Source organism: Xiphophorus maculatus, chromosome 19, assembly GCF_002775205.1.
Source record: "Xiphophorus maculatus strain JP 163 A chromosome 19, X_maculatus-5.0-male, whole genome shotgun sequence".
In the NCBI taxonomy this organism is placed as follows: domain Eukaryota; kingdom Metazoa; phylum Chordata; class Actinopteri; order Cyprinodontiformes; family Poeciliidae; genus Xiphophorus; species Xiphophorus maculatus.
The window spans coordinates 876,663-895,259 of NC_036461.1; the positions used below are offsets into that span (position 1 = coordinate 876,663).

At 39.1% G+C, this 18,597-nt stretch overlaps 2 protein-coding genes across 2 annotated transcripts; both read left to right on the plus strand.

Moving 5' to 3' along the window:
- The first annotated feature begins 138 nt into the window (after nucleotides 1-138).
- Nucleotides 139-3,955, plus strand: LOC111612215 (semaphorin-4E-like). The gene is made up of 5 exons (XM_023352688.1): nucleotides 139-309; nucleotides 890-952; nucleotides 1,027-1,122; nucleotides 2,223-2,322; nucleotides 3,828-3,955. The coding sequence occupies exons 1-5, from the start codon at nucleotides 139-141 to the stop codon at nucleotides 3,953-3,955; spliced, it is 558 nt and encodes a 185-aa protein (XP_023208456.1).
- A 7,300-nt stretch (nucleotides 3,956-11,255) lies between these two features.
- Nucleotides 11,256-12,891, plus strand: LOC111612216 (semaphorin-4E-like). The gene is made up of 4 exons (XM_023352691.1): nucleotides 11,256-11,388; nucleotides 12,371-12,486; nucleotides 12,557-12,723; nucleotides 12,798-12,891. The coding sequence occupies exons 1-4, from the start codon at nucleotides 11,256-11,258 to the stop codon at nucleotides 12,889-12,891; spliced, it is 510 nt and encodes a 169-aa protein (XP_023208459.1).
- Nucleotides 12,892-18,597: the final 5,706 nt, after the last annotated feature.

Genomic DNA, 18,597 nt, shown 5'->3' on the forward strand with positions numbered 1-18,597 from the left:
GGGACTAAACTAAACTCAGAAATGTCCTAATTAGTAGTCCTAATTTTAGACATTGTGACAATGTCTAAAACATTAAGAATGGCATACAGTAACATCAGTGTGATGTTACTGATATCTGATTTCAAAAGTAGCCTGAGGATGCCGGTTGGATTCTTTCCCTCAGATATTAACCTGAAGCTGTTTAAGGAGCCAGACTTTATCGGTTTGAGCTCCCTGCTGGTCAGAGAAGACATCGGTCTGCTCTTCATCGGAGCCAGAGGAAAGGTCATCACGCTCAATTTGGATGACATCACTGAAAAGACCAGCGAGGTAGGAACTGGGCTTGGGTGGAACAGGTTGGAGAACCTGGGCAGTACACACAATACTTACGAATGATGGAGGGTGCTGTTGGTAAAGTAATGAGTTATTAATCCTGTTTTAACAGAAAAAAAGCATGTAAACACTTAAAAATTATGCAAGTGACGCAATAACAAACACCTTAGTGCCAGCTAGCACAACAATTAACCGAGTATCTCCATCATACTTCATAATAAGAGAAAAAAAACTTTTAGATTCCCAATAGAGGATGAAATGTTGACTATTTACTGATGTTTATACAGTTTGTTCATAGGAGGCATTATAAGGTCAAAATCTATATCTCGATAACATCTTCAGGGATTTTGTAGTTGCTCATTCACTGCTACCCATAAAGCTTAATGCATTGTAAAAGGCAGCACTTTTAAGGTTATGTGCTTTCCAGCCACATAGTACCATTTTATAGCACAATTAAGTAATTATGTACTTCGGTTGTTATAAAAATGTTGTATATATTTCAAACATGACTTAAAAAAAATAGACTTTGCAACTGAATAGAGCAAACAACTGAATCTCCTGATCTGTTTTGTTTCAGACTGAATGGATGGTGAGCTCTGGAGAAAAATCAGAGTGTATGATTAAAGGCAAGAGCATTGAGGTACATTGCATTCACATGAGGAAATATATTTCCTTAAAATGTTCTGTTTGGAGAAATAGCTGTTCTTCTAACAGGACTGTGAAAACTACATCACGACGCTGCACAGTCTGCATGACAGCAGAATCTTCACGTGTGGAACCCGTGCATTCAAACCTCTCTGCACACACCTGGTACGTTCCTCTCTTAACCAAGGCCCCCGGGACACAAAGGCAAAAGCCTTTTGTCATTCAGGCAGTGGATCTATACAGATTCAGTGTCTTGGGAAACCAGAAACAATAATTTTTGAACCCGATTTCCACCTTTCAGAACGCCAGTTTCCGTTTGGACATTGCAGCAAACGGAAACCTTTGCTACAATGTTGTAGCTCCATCTTGTTCTCCATCCCGCATGCGTTTGAACTGGATATACAGTACAGACCAAAGGTTTGGACACACCTTTCTAATTCAATGGGTTTTCTTTATTTTCATGACTATTTATAAGGCAAGAAATCCCACTTATTAACCTGACAGGACACACCTATGAAGTGAAAACCATTTCAGGTGACTACCTGTTGAAGCTCATCCAGAAAATGCAGAGTGTGTGCAAAGCAGTAATCACAGCAAAAGGTTGCTACTTTGAAGAAACTAGAATATAAGGGCTATTTTCAGTTGTTTTACACTTTTTTGTTTAGTGCATATTTCCACATGTTATTCATAGTTTTGATGCCTTCAGTGTGAATCTACAATGTCAATAGTCATGAAAATAAGGGAAACTCATTGAATTAAAAGGTGTGTCCAAACTTTTGGTCTGTTCTGTATTTACACACATGCGTGAGGCGCCCAACACATACACATGAGGCGCAATGTAATTTTAAATCATGAAGCAGCACTGGGATTTCTGTTTTACAATACCACTATCTAGCGACACCTAATTGGCCAGTTGCCCAGGCATACTTACTACACCCTTTTTATGATGCTGTATCATGTCATGTGGACACATTTTTCTTAGTAAATTACAAAAATATACAGTGCTTGTTTCCATGTATGCGAGACTTAAGGCTGGAGTTGTGACACCAGAACCGTCAGCTGGGAAGATGCGCTGGGTTTTTACTGTGTTGGCAGAATTTTGTTTATTGTAATAAAATAATGGCATTAAAGGATTTAAAACATGCAGTACAGAGATTTTAAAGTGTTGCACTGGTTTTTTGATTCAACTGTCAGAAATAAAACAGATGCATGGAAAATAAGTAGCATTATTTCTAAATAATTCCAAATTATTAATGTTTCTTCAGTTGTACAAAGGAGGAAATGTCACCATGGAAACTACAACTCAGGATGGCAGGGGGAGAGCTCCCTTTGACCCCCATGAAGACTTTGTCTCCCTGATGTATGGTTGGTGCAACACTTTCTCTCATGTCTCTCAGTGTTTAGCTCAGCATCTTAATGTTTCCTTCCCTGGATAGCTAGTGTAACGCTGAACTGATGCGGTGAAGCTACTAGTAGCAGGAGAACGGAGCTGTGCCAAGAAGCTAACAGAAACACTGAACGGAAGAAAAGCTACCATTGATACAAGCATGATTTAATACTGCACACAGTTTTAGCAATTGCTCAAAGTCTCAACAGGTATTGTCAAGTTATTTCTAATCTATGCAGCTTCCCCACTTGAGAAGGGATGGACAAATCAATGTAAACTTTTATTAACAGGGATTTTACTCAAAGGACCAAGCAGTTTTCTTCATTTTTTATCCTCCATTTATTAAATGTGTCATGATATTCCATGAATGGTCCAAAAGCAGGTAAAAACCTTTAAACAAACCCAAAAGAAGAAAAATAATTACTAATCTGCATGTAAGTTTACATAAATTAATTCCACTCAAACTACAAAGCAAATGATGACAAACTATATAAACAATACTAAGCAAACCACTGTGAATCAAGCCCACAAAGTAATTAAAGTTAAATGAACAAGTAACTAAACTTAAGTTCTCTAACTTTAAAATACATTCAACATTAATATTTACAATTACATAATATTTAAATTTATTTCAATATACAAATATTCACCTTTCAATATTAGTCATAAATATTTACTTTATAAATATAAACAGCTAATGCTACATTGATTAATAGTTAACCTTAACACCCAATAACAACAACAATCAATTCAATCATTAAAATCAGTCAATCAGTTCCAGACTTCACCACCACAATCCACCGCTTCAGTTCAGACGCTGCGGTTCTAGGCGTTAATTTGCCGGTAAAGCTGGCAGCCTGCTGTCGGGATGTCAGTAACTTTGCAGTCCGATCTGTCTTACCGGCTGCCTCTCCGCTCGTTTACAGATTTGTCCAGATCTGCACAAATTCTGGGATTTCTGATGAAGCGTCCCCAAACTCCAGTCCTCTCTCTCTGGCTTTCTTTTCCACCTTTTTTTCTTTCATTGTCCGTCCCTCTTTTAGGTCCATATGGAACATAGTGAGCGCATGTGTTTTTTTTTCTTTCCTTTTTCTGATTTGACTTCACAGGTATTGTTGTGCATATGAGATGTAAAGTTTACCTTCGAGCAAACGTCCCCCAAAGGAATCGTAAATTTTTCTGCCAGGGCCCCCTGCTGTCCTCTGAACAATGCCTGAACTTTTGAGTTTTAAACTTTTTCATCAGCTGCTAAAAAGCCTATTTGAGTTTAATTCCTTTGCTCTGTTGCTCACATTTTGAAGCTCTGCCTCAACCTGGCTTTGACAAACAGAGGACGTCCTCACCACATTCAGTTCTGCCACTGTTGTCAGTTTACTAAACAGCTGCAGGTTCATTGTTTCAGTAGATCCCACCCATCCTGAAGGAATGTTTTTGTAAAGATCGGTTTCAGAAATTGTAAAACTTTTTCTTCTGCTCACAACAGAAAACACATTTTATTCGGCTGTTTCTGTAGACTTCATGGGAAAAAGAAAGCTTTTCCTGAGAACCGGACGCACTTCTCTCTCTACTGAGGACAAAATATCTTGGTTCAATGGTAAGGTGACTGCTTGACCCTGTTAAAGGTTCTTTTACTTCAAATTCTATCCTGTAAAACATAACCCCATAATTTTAAATGTTATGAACTCAGAGCCCATCATGATTTCCATAAACGTTGCTGAAACCAAGACAAGTTCAGCGAACAAAGAAGATGACAATTTGTTCGTGTTCTTCACTGAGATTGCTGTGGAGGAACAACGCAGCAACCTGCGTTTGTCGAGAGTTGCACGAGTGTGTAAAGTAAGTTTTTTTTAACATATTTCTTAAAATTGTCACCATGTCGTGACAGTATGTATGAGAAGGATAAGCTGTGAAAAGATGGATCTCCTCCACCTCTTTCCTGTGTTACTATTGTTATCTGAAGAAATGAACCGCTAATGAGCCATCCGGATCCAAAAGAACCAAATGGAGCCTGGAGGAAGGTCTTAGCGTTGCCAATCATCCTCATTCACATGCTCATCATCTACACCCATGCTTACTAGCTCATGGGCTAAATAGCTCAGCTGCAGCACTGAGAGCTGCAGCACAGCAGAGAGCAAGGAGAGAGGGTGGGCTTTGCTGCACCACACAGAGGGGTGACTGAAAGCACCAAGACCCTCCTCCTGGCTCTGAGCAGTTGTTTCGAGTTAGCAGTGGGAGCATTGGCAGAAGGTAGAGGAGTTTGTTTTTTTAACCTCCATCCTTAAAAGATAGGATGCAGCGGCTCATTCGAGATACAGATTATCTGTAAAATATTTTTATAAAAATTACATACTGCAGCTTTAATGTGTGATATTTGTGTTGATTCAGAGAGACATGGGAGGCTTCGTAATTTCGGAGAAAAAGTGGACTTCTTTCTTGAAAGCCCGTCTGGACTGCCCGTTTGGAGACACAAGTTCATTTTCTCTGTTGCAGGGTGTCTTTTTTCTCAAAGATGAAAATAATGTGACAGAGAGCCTCTTCTACGCAACATTCACCTCTAGCCCGTAAGTCATGTTTCAATGTGCAGAGTTCAGAATTTTTTAACTTCGTCATATGTAGCTTTGTGACTGTACAGTGATTAAAATAAATTGATTCTGATTGTTCAGTTGCCACAAAGTTAGAGTAAAAGACCCCCGTCGATTCTGAAGCATTTGTAGAAAATTGGCCTAATCAAAAATCAAAATCAAGGATTTTTCTGTAGAGCACATCTGAAATATTTGAAAAAAAAATTAAACTTATGAAGCTGAAATACCTGGGAGCAATGCTACTAGAGAGGGTCTGGACTGTCGGTTATGGAGAAACAACTGCTTCTTGGTGGCATGGACAACAAGGACCAAACGGCTTCCTTCATTTCCTCCGCTGCCATTACTAAAACTAAAAAACATATTTGGAAGTAAAAAGAGTGTACATACTTATAAAGTTCTACTTTCACTGATAAAAATGGTACTGTTTCTATTAGTTTCTTATAAAACATGTTCAGAAAAACAGTCACTATTAAAATCATATGAAGTTGTGTGGAAAAACTAAGAATAACCCCTGAACTTGCACCTGCAGAGGAATCTCCTTTGGCAGCAAGAACCCTATTATAATGTTGTAGAACGTGTTGCTTTCAGGTTTTTGCTCACCTCTATAAAGGTCTAGCCACATCATATTCAGTCACATTCAGGTATGGACTTTTTTTAGGCCATTGCAACTCCTTGGTTCTTTTTCCTCTGCCATTCTGTTGCAGATTGGCTGTGGTGTTTGGGATCAATGTTCTGTTGATGACCCAATTTGGTCCACACTTCAGATATTAAACAGATGGACTTACATTTGAATTTAATACTTTATACCGCAGACCCCAAATTGGATGCCAGTCAGTAAGGTGTCATGTAACATTCTACTTCTGTATTTCAGCTTCCTGAGATAAATTTTCTTTCACACATTTTAGATATTCTTCACCATAAAACCTACTAGTGGGACCATTTTCCACAAATGTGTTGGAGTTTTGTTCCACAAAAAAATCTGTGAAAACTGAACCCAAATGATCCACCTTCCTTCATCATGTTTTGCAATTGTTTTGGGGCTTTGTGCTGATATATGTAATTTTCAGAAGTATGGTTCTCCAAACATCTCTACTCTGGTCTCATCTGTCCACAGGACATTGTCCCGGATGTCTTGTCTTTCATTCAGATGCAGCTTTACTAATCTAGAGAGAAGAAACTTTCTCTTCTCTCTCCATACTTGCTAGGTCTTTTTCTAACTATTCTGTCATAAACTATAACCCTCCCCTACTAACTAAGACCAGAGACTGAAATCCAGCTTTACCGTCATTTCTTTGGATATTCCAAACTCAGACCGTTAGATTAACTTTCTGGAAAATTCACTCCTGGGAAGATTAACAGCTTATTTAAACGTTTTCCACTTGGGAATAGCTAATGCATATCATGCCCACAAGTGAGAGGTAGAATGGAGGGTGAGGGGAGATCTCTAAAGGTCTCTGGCAGAAGTTAAAGGTAGGTTTCTGTATAAACTGGGTAAGCACTGACACCCTTTATTCTGATGTCAGCTTCCACAGTGCTCCAGGGTTAATATTCATCAGGTATATTAAGGACACAAATGGGTCCATACAAAGATAATTTAAGAAAATTAAAAAAGAAAATCACATAAAAAGATAATAATTACATATACAAGTCACTGATTAACAGACAGGCTAGACTGCTAGTGATCCCACATTCTGGACTTAAACCTGACTGAGCTTTGTGAAGTATCTGGATGATTTTGTTTGTAAAAACACATAACCTCCACATAAACCTGTACAGAAGGTTTTGTAAGACAGCATGAAAAGTGGAGACACCAACAAATACCTGACTAGCACTAGTCCATCTTGGCATCCTGAGCAGCATCCTCATTCCGTCATTATATGCCACTTTGAGTTTCTGTAAACTGCTTTGTTTATATTGTCTCCATAAGTGAGCAGAATACAGAGGAGTACAGTATGCTTTAAAAAGAGCTACTTTCCAAAACTTGCGTACCAGCATGTTGGCTTGTGCATTAAACAACCTTGTCTGTAAATGTCCACATCAACAGTCAGATCATCAGTTATATAATGTCCCAGGTATTTGACAGCATTACACACTTTAAGGAAAACACCAGATAAGGAGAAGTCAGGAAATACCAACTTCTGATCCTCCTTGGTTTTTATAATCACGTTACTTTTCAATGCATTGTACATAATGTCATATTGCTGACCAGATTATGAGCAGGTCCTCAATAATTGTTGAAGACACGAACTACAAGGACTAAAAATAATTAAATCATCAGCATACATCATATGGTTAATTATAGTCCCACCAACAACTCATCCTGTCTTACAGTGCTGCAGCCACTTTGATAAATCATCTATATATACATTAAAAATAAGAGAACACAAAATAATTACCTGTCTAACCCTGTTCCTTATTTTAAAAGGAGCTGACACACAATTACCCCAATTTATGTACATTAACTGATGCGTGTACCAAAAGAACAAAATTCTAACAATAGATCTGGAAAACCCTCTATTGTGTAGCTTATAAAATAATGTTTCATGATTAACCTGATCAAAAGCCTTTGAGGCATCAATAAAACATAAAAAAATTGTAGAGTTGTGCCTATTATACACATCTAAAATCTCTTTCAAAGCAAATACACACATATCTGTGCCATGCTGATTTAAAACCAAACTGGTTATCTGAAGTAAAGAGAAAAGGTTCTATCTTACTTAATATAATCCTCTCCAGAACCTTGAATAGTATACTGGCTAAAGCTGTGGGCCGATAATTATCCCTGTTATTTATTTTTCCAGATTTATCCTTTATAATAGGCACTAATATAGCAGCTAAAAGTGAATCAGGTGAAATGCCACGGACTAAAAACCCAGTAAAACACAGAGCAAGCAAAGGAAAGAGTTTTCTGCTTGAACATTTGAAGTGCTCTGCAGACATCTCATCCACACCACAGGCCTTATTGTTCTCTAGGATCATGACTGCATTATAAATTTCTTGACCTAAAACTTTCACGTCTTCATCATGTGTAATACTGTCCGCCATAAACTGGGAACTTTTAACACAGTTAAATACTTCATAATAATGCTTCTGCCACATCCGAGTAATTTCCTCTGCTCCATTTACGCCATCAATAGACTTAGACTTAGACTGACGTTATTGTCATTTTTCATGCACAGGGTGTATACAGAACGAAATTTCGCTGCATACGGCTCAGGACAGTGTTTTGAGCTTTCAATGTTGTGAGGTTACTCCAGAATAACATAAAATACAGTATAAAATATGAATATAAATATAAATATAAAATATAAAGTGCAGGACTGACAGTAAAAAGGAAGTTATTTAGCTCTGTACATGTGCAAGGTATAAAGTGGAGACCAGATTTTAAGTGCAGTCCAGTTAAGAGTTCAGCAGTCTGATGGCAAGTGGGAAATATTAGTTGGCAGAACTATTTTATAATTATTAATATTCTTTATTTCCTTCCAGAAATCATGTGTGCAGTTATTTTGCATTTTTCTTGCAAGCAAATTAGACTTCATTGTATTCTCATTTCTTTTAATAAAACCTAGGGCATATTTAAAATTTGCATTTGCCTTACTAGATAGAACCAGACTACTATCAAGGCAGAATCGCATCAAATGATTCGCAAATATTTTTACCTTTAATCAGAAATATCTGCATTCACATTGCCCACATTTAAAAAACAAGTGATAGTGTTTTCCTGGATGACAGACATAAGATAACCTATGAAGATATTCGACTTCATTCCTGTGACAGTAATAAGGTATTGAGAATGATGACCTTCTGATCACCATCATTAACTCAATTCCAGTGACCCAGTCAACGTTTAATCTGACCACCTTAACCAGCTGATCATACTTTTTATGCCATAAAGTAGCAACACCACCAGGTATTCTGCCATAAACTATTTCATCACTCAAATCAGTGGTAGATTCGCCCACACCACAGAAGTCTTCATGCAGGAAATTAAGTCCTTCCAAGTCTTGCTTCAGCAGAAAAGTCTCTTGAACACACAATACATCACAGTTCACCAAGAGAGTATTTTGTAGTTCCTAGCTTCGCCACCAGGTGGCGCGGCCGTGTGTGGGTAGTATTCCTTTTTCATATACCAAAACATTGAGAAACCGTGCAGGTCAGTGGACGTGGTGTTTGAGGGTTGTTTTGTGATTTTGTTCAAGTGTGCGTCCATATGAGTGGTAGGTTGCAGTGTATTTATATTTGAGTGGCATATGTGTATTTTAGTACTTCGAACATTTTCTGTTAGATTTTTTTAGAATAAGCGAAGGCTAGGCTAAGCTAATTTCTATTCTAAAATGGTAAACCATATTATGTTTAGTTGCTTTCTTTAACTTTATTTAACTTTAATAGTAATGAAACAGACAAATAATATGATTATAATATGTTTGTAATGAGTATCTGCGTTCATAGTGGATTGTAATTTGTATTTATTCATTTCTTTGTAGAACCACACACCTACACACTTCGTTCCACGCAAATCCGGCCTGTGAAGTAGTTGTAACCGGCTGATTAAAGAGTCAAACCATCACCTGGCTTCATTATTGGCTCGGGGTCATCTGGGCATCTAATCGGTGCACATTCTGCGATCACCATTTTCATTCCGAACCCCAGACATGCAAACAACATTACAACCCAGTTAAACGGCGCAAGTTATTCGATTCTTTAGTCCTAACAGGTAATCTGTGTACATTGTAAGAAACAATGTTAATAGTCATTTAATGATATTGACTCAAGAGTTCAACAGCTCTCCGGCCGAGCGTCAGACACAGTAGGCATCAAAAGCTGAGGCTCACCAGTACACCCATCCTTGGATTCTCTGGACGTACGGGCCTCGTAGAAACGACGAACATAAATGCCAGCTGGCCACAGCTTTGGGTCACACATCCATCCCGTCTTCACATTCAACAGTGACATGAAACAAGCTGAACCTTTTCTCAGTGGAATCGATTTTGCGACATGTCACCGGTTTCCCCAGTTTATCAGCCAGATAGGAGCATAAGGTGTCAGTGTCAAGATTAGGTGAAAATCATGTTCCAAAAACACTCATCACCCTAGCTTTAACCACTGGGATGTTGTTATCCGCGCTGGTGCCAGTTATTGCGATCTTTTGGCTCTGTTTTTGTGATCCACCGTCACTAAACTCTCCGTTCCTGGGCTTTACAGCTTTGTTTTGATATTTCCGAGGCTTTCCTATCCCTTTCCTATCTCTACCACTTTGGTCCAGGGCGGGGATTTCGGCAGGTCCTTCAACAGCTGGACTTGCGAGTGGTGAGCAGATGTCCTCAGCTCCTGTGACGCTTCCTTGCAATGTGCTCGTATTACACTGGTCCGGTGCGCTTGACCGGGCGAGTCACACTTCTCAACTGCAGTCATCCGGCGATCCAGAGCTGTCACTACCGCTTCCAGGTTCTCATTCACAATGGCCTGAGGTGCCAAGATCTTCCTTAGATGAGACACCTCCAGGCTCACGTGCTCCACTCTGCTGAGTAGGGCAGAGGCATCCATGTTGCCAAAACCAACTGGTGGAAGTACATCCAGATAGTGCAAAACAAATCTTGGAATGTTTTCACCACCCTCGTTAAGCACCCTGAGATGGTCCTTTATGTTGTCAGCATCCTTTTGAGGGCCTCTGTGTTTGATGCAACGAATCGAGGTCATGTATAATTCAAACAATTGCCGCTTTGACACCTCAACCCACTCAGAGGAGAAATTGTTTGAGGCTAATAAAACAATTTTGCCCTGAGATAAAGTTATCATTTTTGTAACAATGAAGCTCAAGAACTCATCCTCCACTATCACTTTCCCATCACCAGTTTTATAAATGTAGATTTCGCATTTTATTTGAGAACCTGTTCCAGTACGTGACACACCCCAATATCGCACCACAGCCTTCTTTTCACAAAGATGCCGGTCGAGAAACAAAGTTTCTCACCTGGAATGAACAAGACTTCATTCACAGGTCATTCACCTCTACATCCAGTTCCTGCAGTCAGTCCGCTGTCTGTGCCTACAAGCTGTCAGACATCCAGCAAGTTTACAGGGGGAACTTTCTGACTGAGATAATTCCTGGAGGTTGGGTGAAGAACATAAGAAAAGAGAGCTACACCTACCCTCGTTCAGTAAGCACCAAACCTAAACTAATATGAAATAGTAATAATGAAAATGATCCACCTCATGTGATCTCTGATGTGTATTATCAGTGTATTAATGATGAAATGAGAGCCAAGGGTGTGAGGACTTCTCATGACCTCCCAGCATCAAACCTCCTGTTTGCAAGGAACCACCCTCTGATGGAGGGAGCAGTGACACCGATCACTGGGAAGCCCCTGCTGGTCCGGTCTATGGCCCAGTTCTCCAAAATTGTTGTTGACATAGTAACCTCTCTGGATGGAGAGCAGCACAACGTCATGTTTATTAGCAACAGTAAGTAACTGGATCATATACAATGACTTAACACATCTTGGTGTTGTTGGCAGGATCAGACTGGACAATGGCTGTATTGGTAAATGCAAAACTGTTACATTCACAGCTTCACTCTGTGAATATAACAGAAATCATTGGGGTTCCATTCATTACATTATATTCGTTAATTTAGTCAGTCATTGAGAAAAAAGTGGTTAATTTTTCAATGTCATCTTTTCATCATGTTATTCATTAATTTTTAACTGCCATAGTTCCAAATTAAATATTTAACTCAAAACCTAAATATTTTATTATCTACAATATCTACTCTTTAAATGGAGGGATCCATCCATTGCTTTCAATTCTTCTGAGGCACCCTAAGTTTTTTCCATTCTTATATAATTGCACTAAAGAGTAATTATTTGAAAAAGGTAAACAGTATGGTTTACAGATTGATGGCCGCTGTTAGAAAGAGAACGTGAAGCCTATTTCACTTGCAAATTTGTTCAAAAAAGTTTTGCTATGACCAACTTTTGAACCAAGTGCACCTATCACTTTAACACCCAACTTGAGATTTGAGCAACAAAGACAGTTGATGTTGCAACTTGAGCATGGCGAGTTCAGAATAAAAGTTCAATTGAATTCAGGTAGGAAATTAAATGCACATAGCTATATTTGGTCAAGTGAAGTAGCGCAGCTGGGGCTACACCACACTCTCCTTCAGTTAATTATCATGATGTGGATGTGGCGTGTGGTTTATTTTAATTTTATTTTTGTTTAATCAAAAACTTAATTATTTTTTTAATTCTGTGTCTCCATTTAATTTGGACCTAAACATTAATGATGTAAATATTTAGTTATTCATTCACTAAATATATGAATGAATAACGTGGTGGTTGTAGAGTTTCTCTGATAGGCTAAATAACCCAAAAATATTGCTGTTAATTCTTCACTGTAACTTTCCAAATGGCATGCAGAGTTAACCTCTGGTTCTGTCCTCTAGACTCTGGTTGGCTGCAGAAGGCGGTGTGGTCTGGTGATGATGGAGGGCGAATCATTGAGGAGTTGCAGCTGTTTCAGGATCCTCAGCCCATTCGCTTCCTTCAGCTCTCTAGAAGAGTAGGTTACAGCTACATGTCTGTAGACTAAATGGACCTGGAGCTAACCTTTGAACTCTGATGATCTGCAGGGTCAGCTGTACAGCGCAACTAGAACTGCTGTTGCTCAGCTCAGTGTGAGGGACTGCAGCCGCTACACATCCTGTGCTGACTGCCTTATAGCCAGAGATCCATACTGTGGCTGGGACCACCTCAAAGGCCTGTGTGCTGCTGTTGCTGGTGCTTCAAACTTCTCCATGTATGTCACACTAACCAAGACATGTTCATTATGTGCTACGTTGATAATCAGAGGATTTAATTCATTTGTGGCAGGATCCAGAACCTCATTGATGGTGATGCTACAATGTGCCCAAGCTCTCATTGCAAGTATTCCCCACATAAAGCTCTTTACACACATTTACCTTAGCGAGGAGAAAAGTAGGATAATTTTAATGTCTGTTTTGGCTTCTCCAGCAGTATCAATGCAGATTACCGACATCCACCTCACAGCTGACGTCGCACAGTTCCTCCCCTGCTCCCCTGATACCAATCTCCCCATGAGATGGCGCTTCTCTGGTAAAATCCTTGAGCCCGGTCCCCGACACATTCTGCTCAGCCAGGGACTCGTTTTAACACCTTCCTTCACTGATGAAGGCCTTTACACCTGTGAGACAGTGGAAGTAGTTAAAGGCAGAGAGCACAAGAAGGCGGTGATCCAGTACCATGTTAAGATGTCAGAGGTGGGTGGGGTAAACTGGTTTCAGGCTATAGTTATCTACATTTTAGCTTCTGTTTGTGTGCTGTGTGTAATGCTCATCATCTACGTATGGTGGAAGAAGAAACCTCGAAACCATGTTGGCAGTGCCAGTGTGAATTATGCTAGCACTGAGCAACCAGAGGGGAAGACAGAGTCCTGCAGCTGTGGGACTGACGCTGATACTAAGAAAACCAAACCAACTAGGGTGAAAGAGAGTTCAAAATCTACCGTTTAAAACAGGTTTATAGTTCGATAACGGAACAACCCACTTCTGTTACACTTTGTGCATCACTGCCATCAACTCTGTAAAAATAAATGACGAAAATGATTGAAGTGTGGTTACCTATGCTTGTAGCTAGGGCTGGGAATGAGGGCTGAAACTTTAAGACTGAGCAGCAGGTTAATATTAGCCACTAAGGCTATGGAGATAAGAACAGTGGCGATATTTAAGAATAAACTCACTTAAGAATACAATGCAAATGGTTGACGGACATAAAAGGCAAAGAATGAATAAAGAAACAACAGTGCTGAAATAGTGTTCCCTCTCGTGTATTTTTAGTATTAGAATTTTTTAGAAAAAGTCCTGCAGCCTCCTCTCTGGAAAGGAGGCAGAGGAAGTGAAGTGACACAGGAGGAAACAGACCTGCAACTGTAAGGTAAGTAAAGAGTATGATTTATGTCTACATTATCTATCCAGATGAGAATACTATCACGCAGATGGTGAAAGAGGCATTGGGCTAAATATAAATACTTGTTTTACTCTGCACTTTTCAGTGAGAGCAAAGGAAAAATTAGAAAACTTAATAAATGTACTTTTTAGCAGGTTATTGGCCTTTATTACAACATTCTACTTTATCTCTGATATATAGCACTAAATGGTGAGGAGCTAATGGCTGTTCTTGCTGAATTTTTTTAAAATACTGAAAAACTAGATGCTGCCACAAGATGGCAGTAATAGATAATTAATAACTTATTGGTAAACTTGAAATAATTGTCTTTGAAAAATACTGAAGAGTATATATAGCAACATTCAGAAAATTTTAATGTCAGTATGAGCATCTTTGGAAAACATGTATTAGACTTGATTTATTATGGCTGAATTTCTCAGTTAAAATATTTTTTATTGATTTGATGTAATATGTTTATCTTAAATATGAAATTTTAACTGGCTGTCCACCCATCCATTAGTGATGTTTTTGGACTTTAGGAGGAAGGAGGTGTACCTGAAGAATGGGTTTAAACGAAAACTGCACAAAACTAACTTTATTTTGTCAAAAAGCCTCCTATTAAGCACTTTTTGCTTTCAATTATTAATCCAAAAATTAGACAGACCTGCCATACACTGTATTGAAGAAAAGTAAAACAGAAAGAGCTGAGTTTTTCACATGATGTTAGAAGTATTTTTTAGCTGCAGAGGGGTCCGTTGCAACAGATGATCAAGCGTTCACTAAAGAAATGCTGTCATTGCATTCTAGGCAACAAAATGTTTATTTATAAAACTTATTACAATAATTTTCCTGTTTCTGGCTCTTTACAAGTGGTTTGTAAACCAACACTGCATTAATGAAAGTCCAACTACAAAAATGGCATCTTGAAGGTTCTTTCAGTATGGTTTGAATTGTCTAAATTTGAATCATTGCTAAGGTTTATCATAGCTCTTTTAGGACAGACACCAGGTTATCAGATAGATAGATAGATAGATAGATAGCATTTATTGTCATTGAACAGAATTCAATGAAATTTCCATTGCAGGGGACGTCTGCAGCCATGTGTCCCTGGCAGGTCCCCATGGGCCTGTGATAAGGGTCTGCAGATGGTTCCCCAGTCTAAGCTGAAAAGAGTGAGTTGTGACATCAAAATAAAATAAAGTATCCTGTGGAAAAAAGTTAACCACAGAAAATAAAACATAACTTAATAAAATACAAATAAATTGTTTGTATTAGTATATGCACAAGGATGTCTTGTATGTATTTGTTTTGTGTATAAAAGTTCACGGAATAAAAATATCTGGGTCACAACTTTTACCCAAACTTATAAAGAAAGAGACAGGTTTGAGTGGAAGGGGGGGCGGCAGGTGCACGGTGCAAGGAGACGCCGAACATTGGACTGGTGGAGCTCCAGAGATTAGCTCGGAGAAGCATTTTCTTGGATTGTTGGGGGAAAGCTCGACCCAATGCTGATGGAATTAAAAGGACTTCTGGATGAAAAATAAAGGCCACACAGGGAAAGGACCGGACCCAATACCTGGAGCAACTTGGGCGAAGGACGCTCCAGGCCTGACGAAGGAGACCATCCCGGTATACAGACGCCGACCCAGTGAGACGTTTCCATATTTTGCTTTAGTTTTCTGGACAAAGACTGATGAAATATTTGGGCCCCAACGGCATTTTTTTTGCGTGTCCACAGATCCTTATTTTTTGAGCGCAAAACTGCGGACTTTACGTTGGACATTATTATTGAAAGGTCTCTTTTTGTTTTGTTTCAGAGACTGTGTTTTAGATTTGGTTGGGTGTTGTTTATTCATAAAGAAATACAAAAGTGACTGATATAATACGGAGATTCCAGTGTAACAGCTGATTTTTGTTTATTAAATATAGTGTGCCACTCCCATCTGAACTCTTATACTGACGTGTCCGTTTTTTAAAATTTCATTCACATCGTTCTTCCTGGTTGTAATTATGATGGGCAACAGACATACTCATTTCTAAATATTTATAAAATAATTAAAAGAACTCTCTTTCGTTTAGACGGTGATTTGTTACAGAGTGATCAGTGGTTCGAAAACACTGAAATTCTCCTTTGGACTTGAGATTGGTGGACTCTGTGGTCTTTTTTTAAATTAAGCTCAAACAGATCTCTCCTGTTATTTAATGCATTGTTGGCTGCTGTGTTTTTTTGTATTTCTTTTAAAACATCTATATGAATGAAGGTTTATTTTACTTTTTATTTATTTTTAATGTCAAATGTTTTCCTTGCACTCTTCTGCGGTTCCTCAGCATTTTAGTGATAGACCAAATCTTCTCTCTGGCTTGTTTTTGTGTTCCCTGAAGTTGTAGTTGTTGGAACTTTTGTCTTGCAGTGGTTCAAAAACCAGCCTGGGTCCGTTACGTTTTGTCGTTAATGTCTTCTTTAGATATGTCAAACTCATTTTTTTACTGCTCAGCACTTTGGTGTAACTTAATGTTTTTTTTTTAAAAATGTGCTTAAATATAATGCTCTGGACTTGTCTTCTAAGTCCGTCGTCCCAACCCCCGGGCTGCGGACCGGCATTGGTCCGTGGACCAATTGGTACCGGGCCGCACAAAAAATAATTAAATATTTCTGTCTAATGTATTATATGAGTCTGAAGGATCTTTTATTTTGAAAATTCTTTAACCAAATTCGGTCGGTTACATCTTGCGTGCCAACATTGAGCCCACAAGCAGCAAAATGAGTAAGAAATAGATCAGATGTACCAGAGTTAGAGAGCGTTAGGGTCGAGACGAGATGAGAAGAGTAGAGCTTGAGTCTTAAGTCTGGTTCACACATCCTGACTTAAGGATTGTCGGCCGATTTTCCAAACCTCTGTGACCAAGCAGGAGCTGATAAAAGTACAACAGGTTCGATTGGTTCTTATGTCCATCCACATGGCAGGAGCAACACACCACACAAACCAATTCCACTCACGAACATCCTGGTGACAGAAGAAAATCCCATAGGACCCCCAACATACCATACATGAATTTAGAATAAACAAACACGGATGAATGACGATGTAGAAACAATAACGATAGTCTGTGGACTCATTTTAAGCGATAAAAGACATAACAAAAAGAAAAAGAGTTGGATAAATGATGGAGGGTGAAGCTGCTCTATTTGCTGCATTAAGCACTAGACTGGGCTCTTGTCAACAACTTGCACAATGTTAACTGTTTGGGATTCCCCTCCGTGCTTACGTCACGGCGCTTTCTGATTGGCTACCTGTCACATTCAACAGGCTGCATCCTAGTCGGGCCAAGACAATGTTGAATATACCCAATTTTAGATTGGAGCGCTCCCAACCTTCTACCGACTGAACCAGATCAGTCATGACACACCTCACAGTACAGGAGGTACTGAAGATTGTCGCGCACCCCCCGGCCCCCCAAAACTTGACTGGACCGTGGTGATATAAAGGTTGGGGACCACTAACTGAATCACATCATATGTAAAAATGAGACTGTGACTCCCTCCTTCCCATGTATTGCCAGATGAAAAGTACACAACTCCACCAGGTGAGCACAGCCATGTTTACAATTAATTGTGAACATTTTTTTGTTTGAGAAACATTTATGTCAGAGCTTGTTGAAATGAAAGGAAATGCAGAAGACAAGCAGAAATAATGATGAGGAAGAGAGTCAGTCGAAAAGTTGGCGTCTGTGCTGCTGCTGCTGCTTGGAAATGGCAACTTGAAAGGAGGTCGTATGCTGCAAAGAGCTCTAGTTTCTAACTCAAGCTTTCTATGATCTGCATTGGCATAAACGTATTTTATCAAATATATCACAATGGTTGATTACAAAGACTAAAAGATGCTACATTTTCACCTTAAATGTCTATTTTAGTGGCTCTTTGGTATAGTCGTCTTGCGATCAGAAGGTTGTAGGTTCAATTCCAGCTTCCTCCTGCCACATGTCGATGTGCCTCTGGGCAAGGCACTTAACCCCAAATTGCCTACCGGTCTGCGTATCGGTGTATAAATGTGTGTGTGTGTTTGTGAGTGCGACTGGGTGAATGTGACTAGTGTAAAGCTCTTTGAATGGTCAAAAATGACTGGAAAAGCGCATAAGTTCAGTCCATTTACCATTGGAATAAGTTGCTCTTCTAACACAACCAATAAAAAATAAAAGTACCTTTTTACCCATCTACTGACTGAATGTGAGGACCCTCTTTAAACTTGAAAAGCAGTATACTAATTACTGATAAGTCTGAACTGAATCCTTTGTTGGAATAATTTTTCTCCCTTCGTCTCTGGACTCTCCTTGAATGTGTTGCCCTCCTTCTGTCCCACTTTTTTTCTGCTCTCTTCAAAACCACAACTCCGTCACTTTGATCCTGTGTTTGAAGTCTTAATGTTCTCCCACTTGAATCAAGGGCTCGCTGTAACCTTCTTTTAAAGTGATACTCTTAATTTCTAAAGAAAGTGCTCACCCATCTCCAACAGACAAAACCTCCAGCAATGTTTGAGACCTTGCCAAGAGTGGTTTTAGGTGCCAATACTGAGCTTGACTCCTAATTGATGCATTTCCTTAATCTTTAAGTATACAATAAGCAGCAGATGAAGTGAAACATGTTATGAAATATACTGCTAGTATTTCAGGTTTAGCAAACCTGAATTACCACAGTTAAATGGTGTAAAAC

Coding starts and splice junctions, on each gene's coding strand:
- LOC111612215 (XM_023352688.1), top strand. CDS start 139: ATGCCGGTTGGATTCTTTCCCTCAGATATTAACCTGAAGCTGTTTAAG. Junction 310..889: donor TCACTGAAAAGACCAGCGAG/GTAGGAACTGGG, acceptor GTTTTGTTTCAG/ACTGAATGGATGGTGAGCTC. Junction 2,323..3,827: donor CTTTGTCTCCCTGATGTATG/GTTGGTGCAACA, acceptor TGCTCACAACAG/AAAACACATTTTATTCGGCT.
- LOC111612216 (XM_023352691.1), top strand. CDS start 11,256: ATGGAGGGAGCAGTGACACCGATCACTGGGAAGCCCCTGCTGGTCCGG. Junction 11,389..12,370: donor CGTCATGTTTATTAGCAACA/GTAAGTAACTGG, acceptor TCTGTCCTCTAG/ACTCTGGTTGGCTGCAGAAG. Junction 12,724..12,797: donor GGTGCTTCAAACTTCTCCAT/GTATGTCACACT, acceptor CATTTGTGGCAG/GATCCAGAACCTCATTGATG.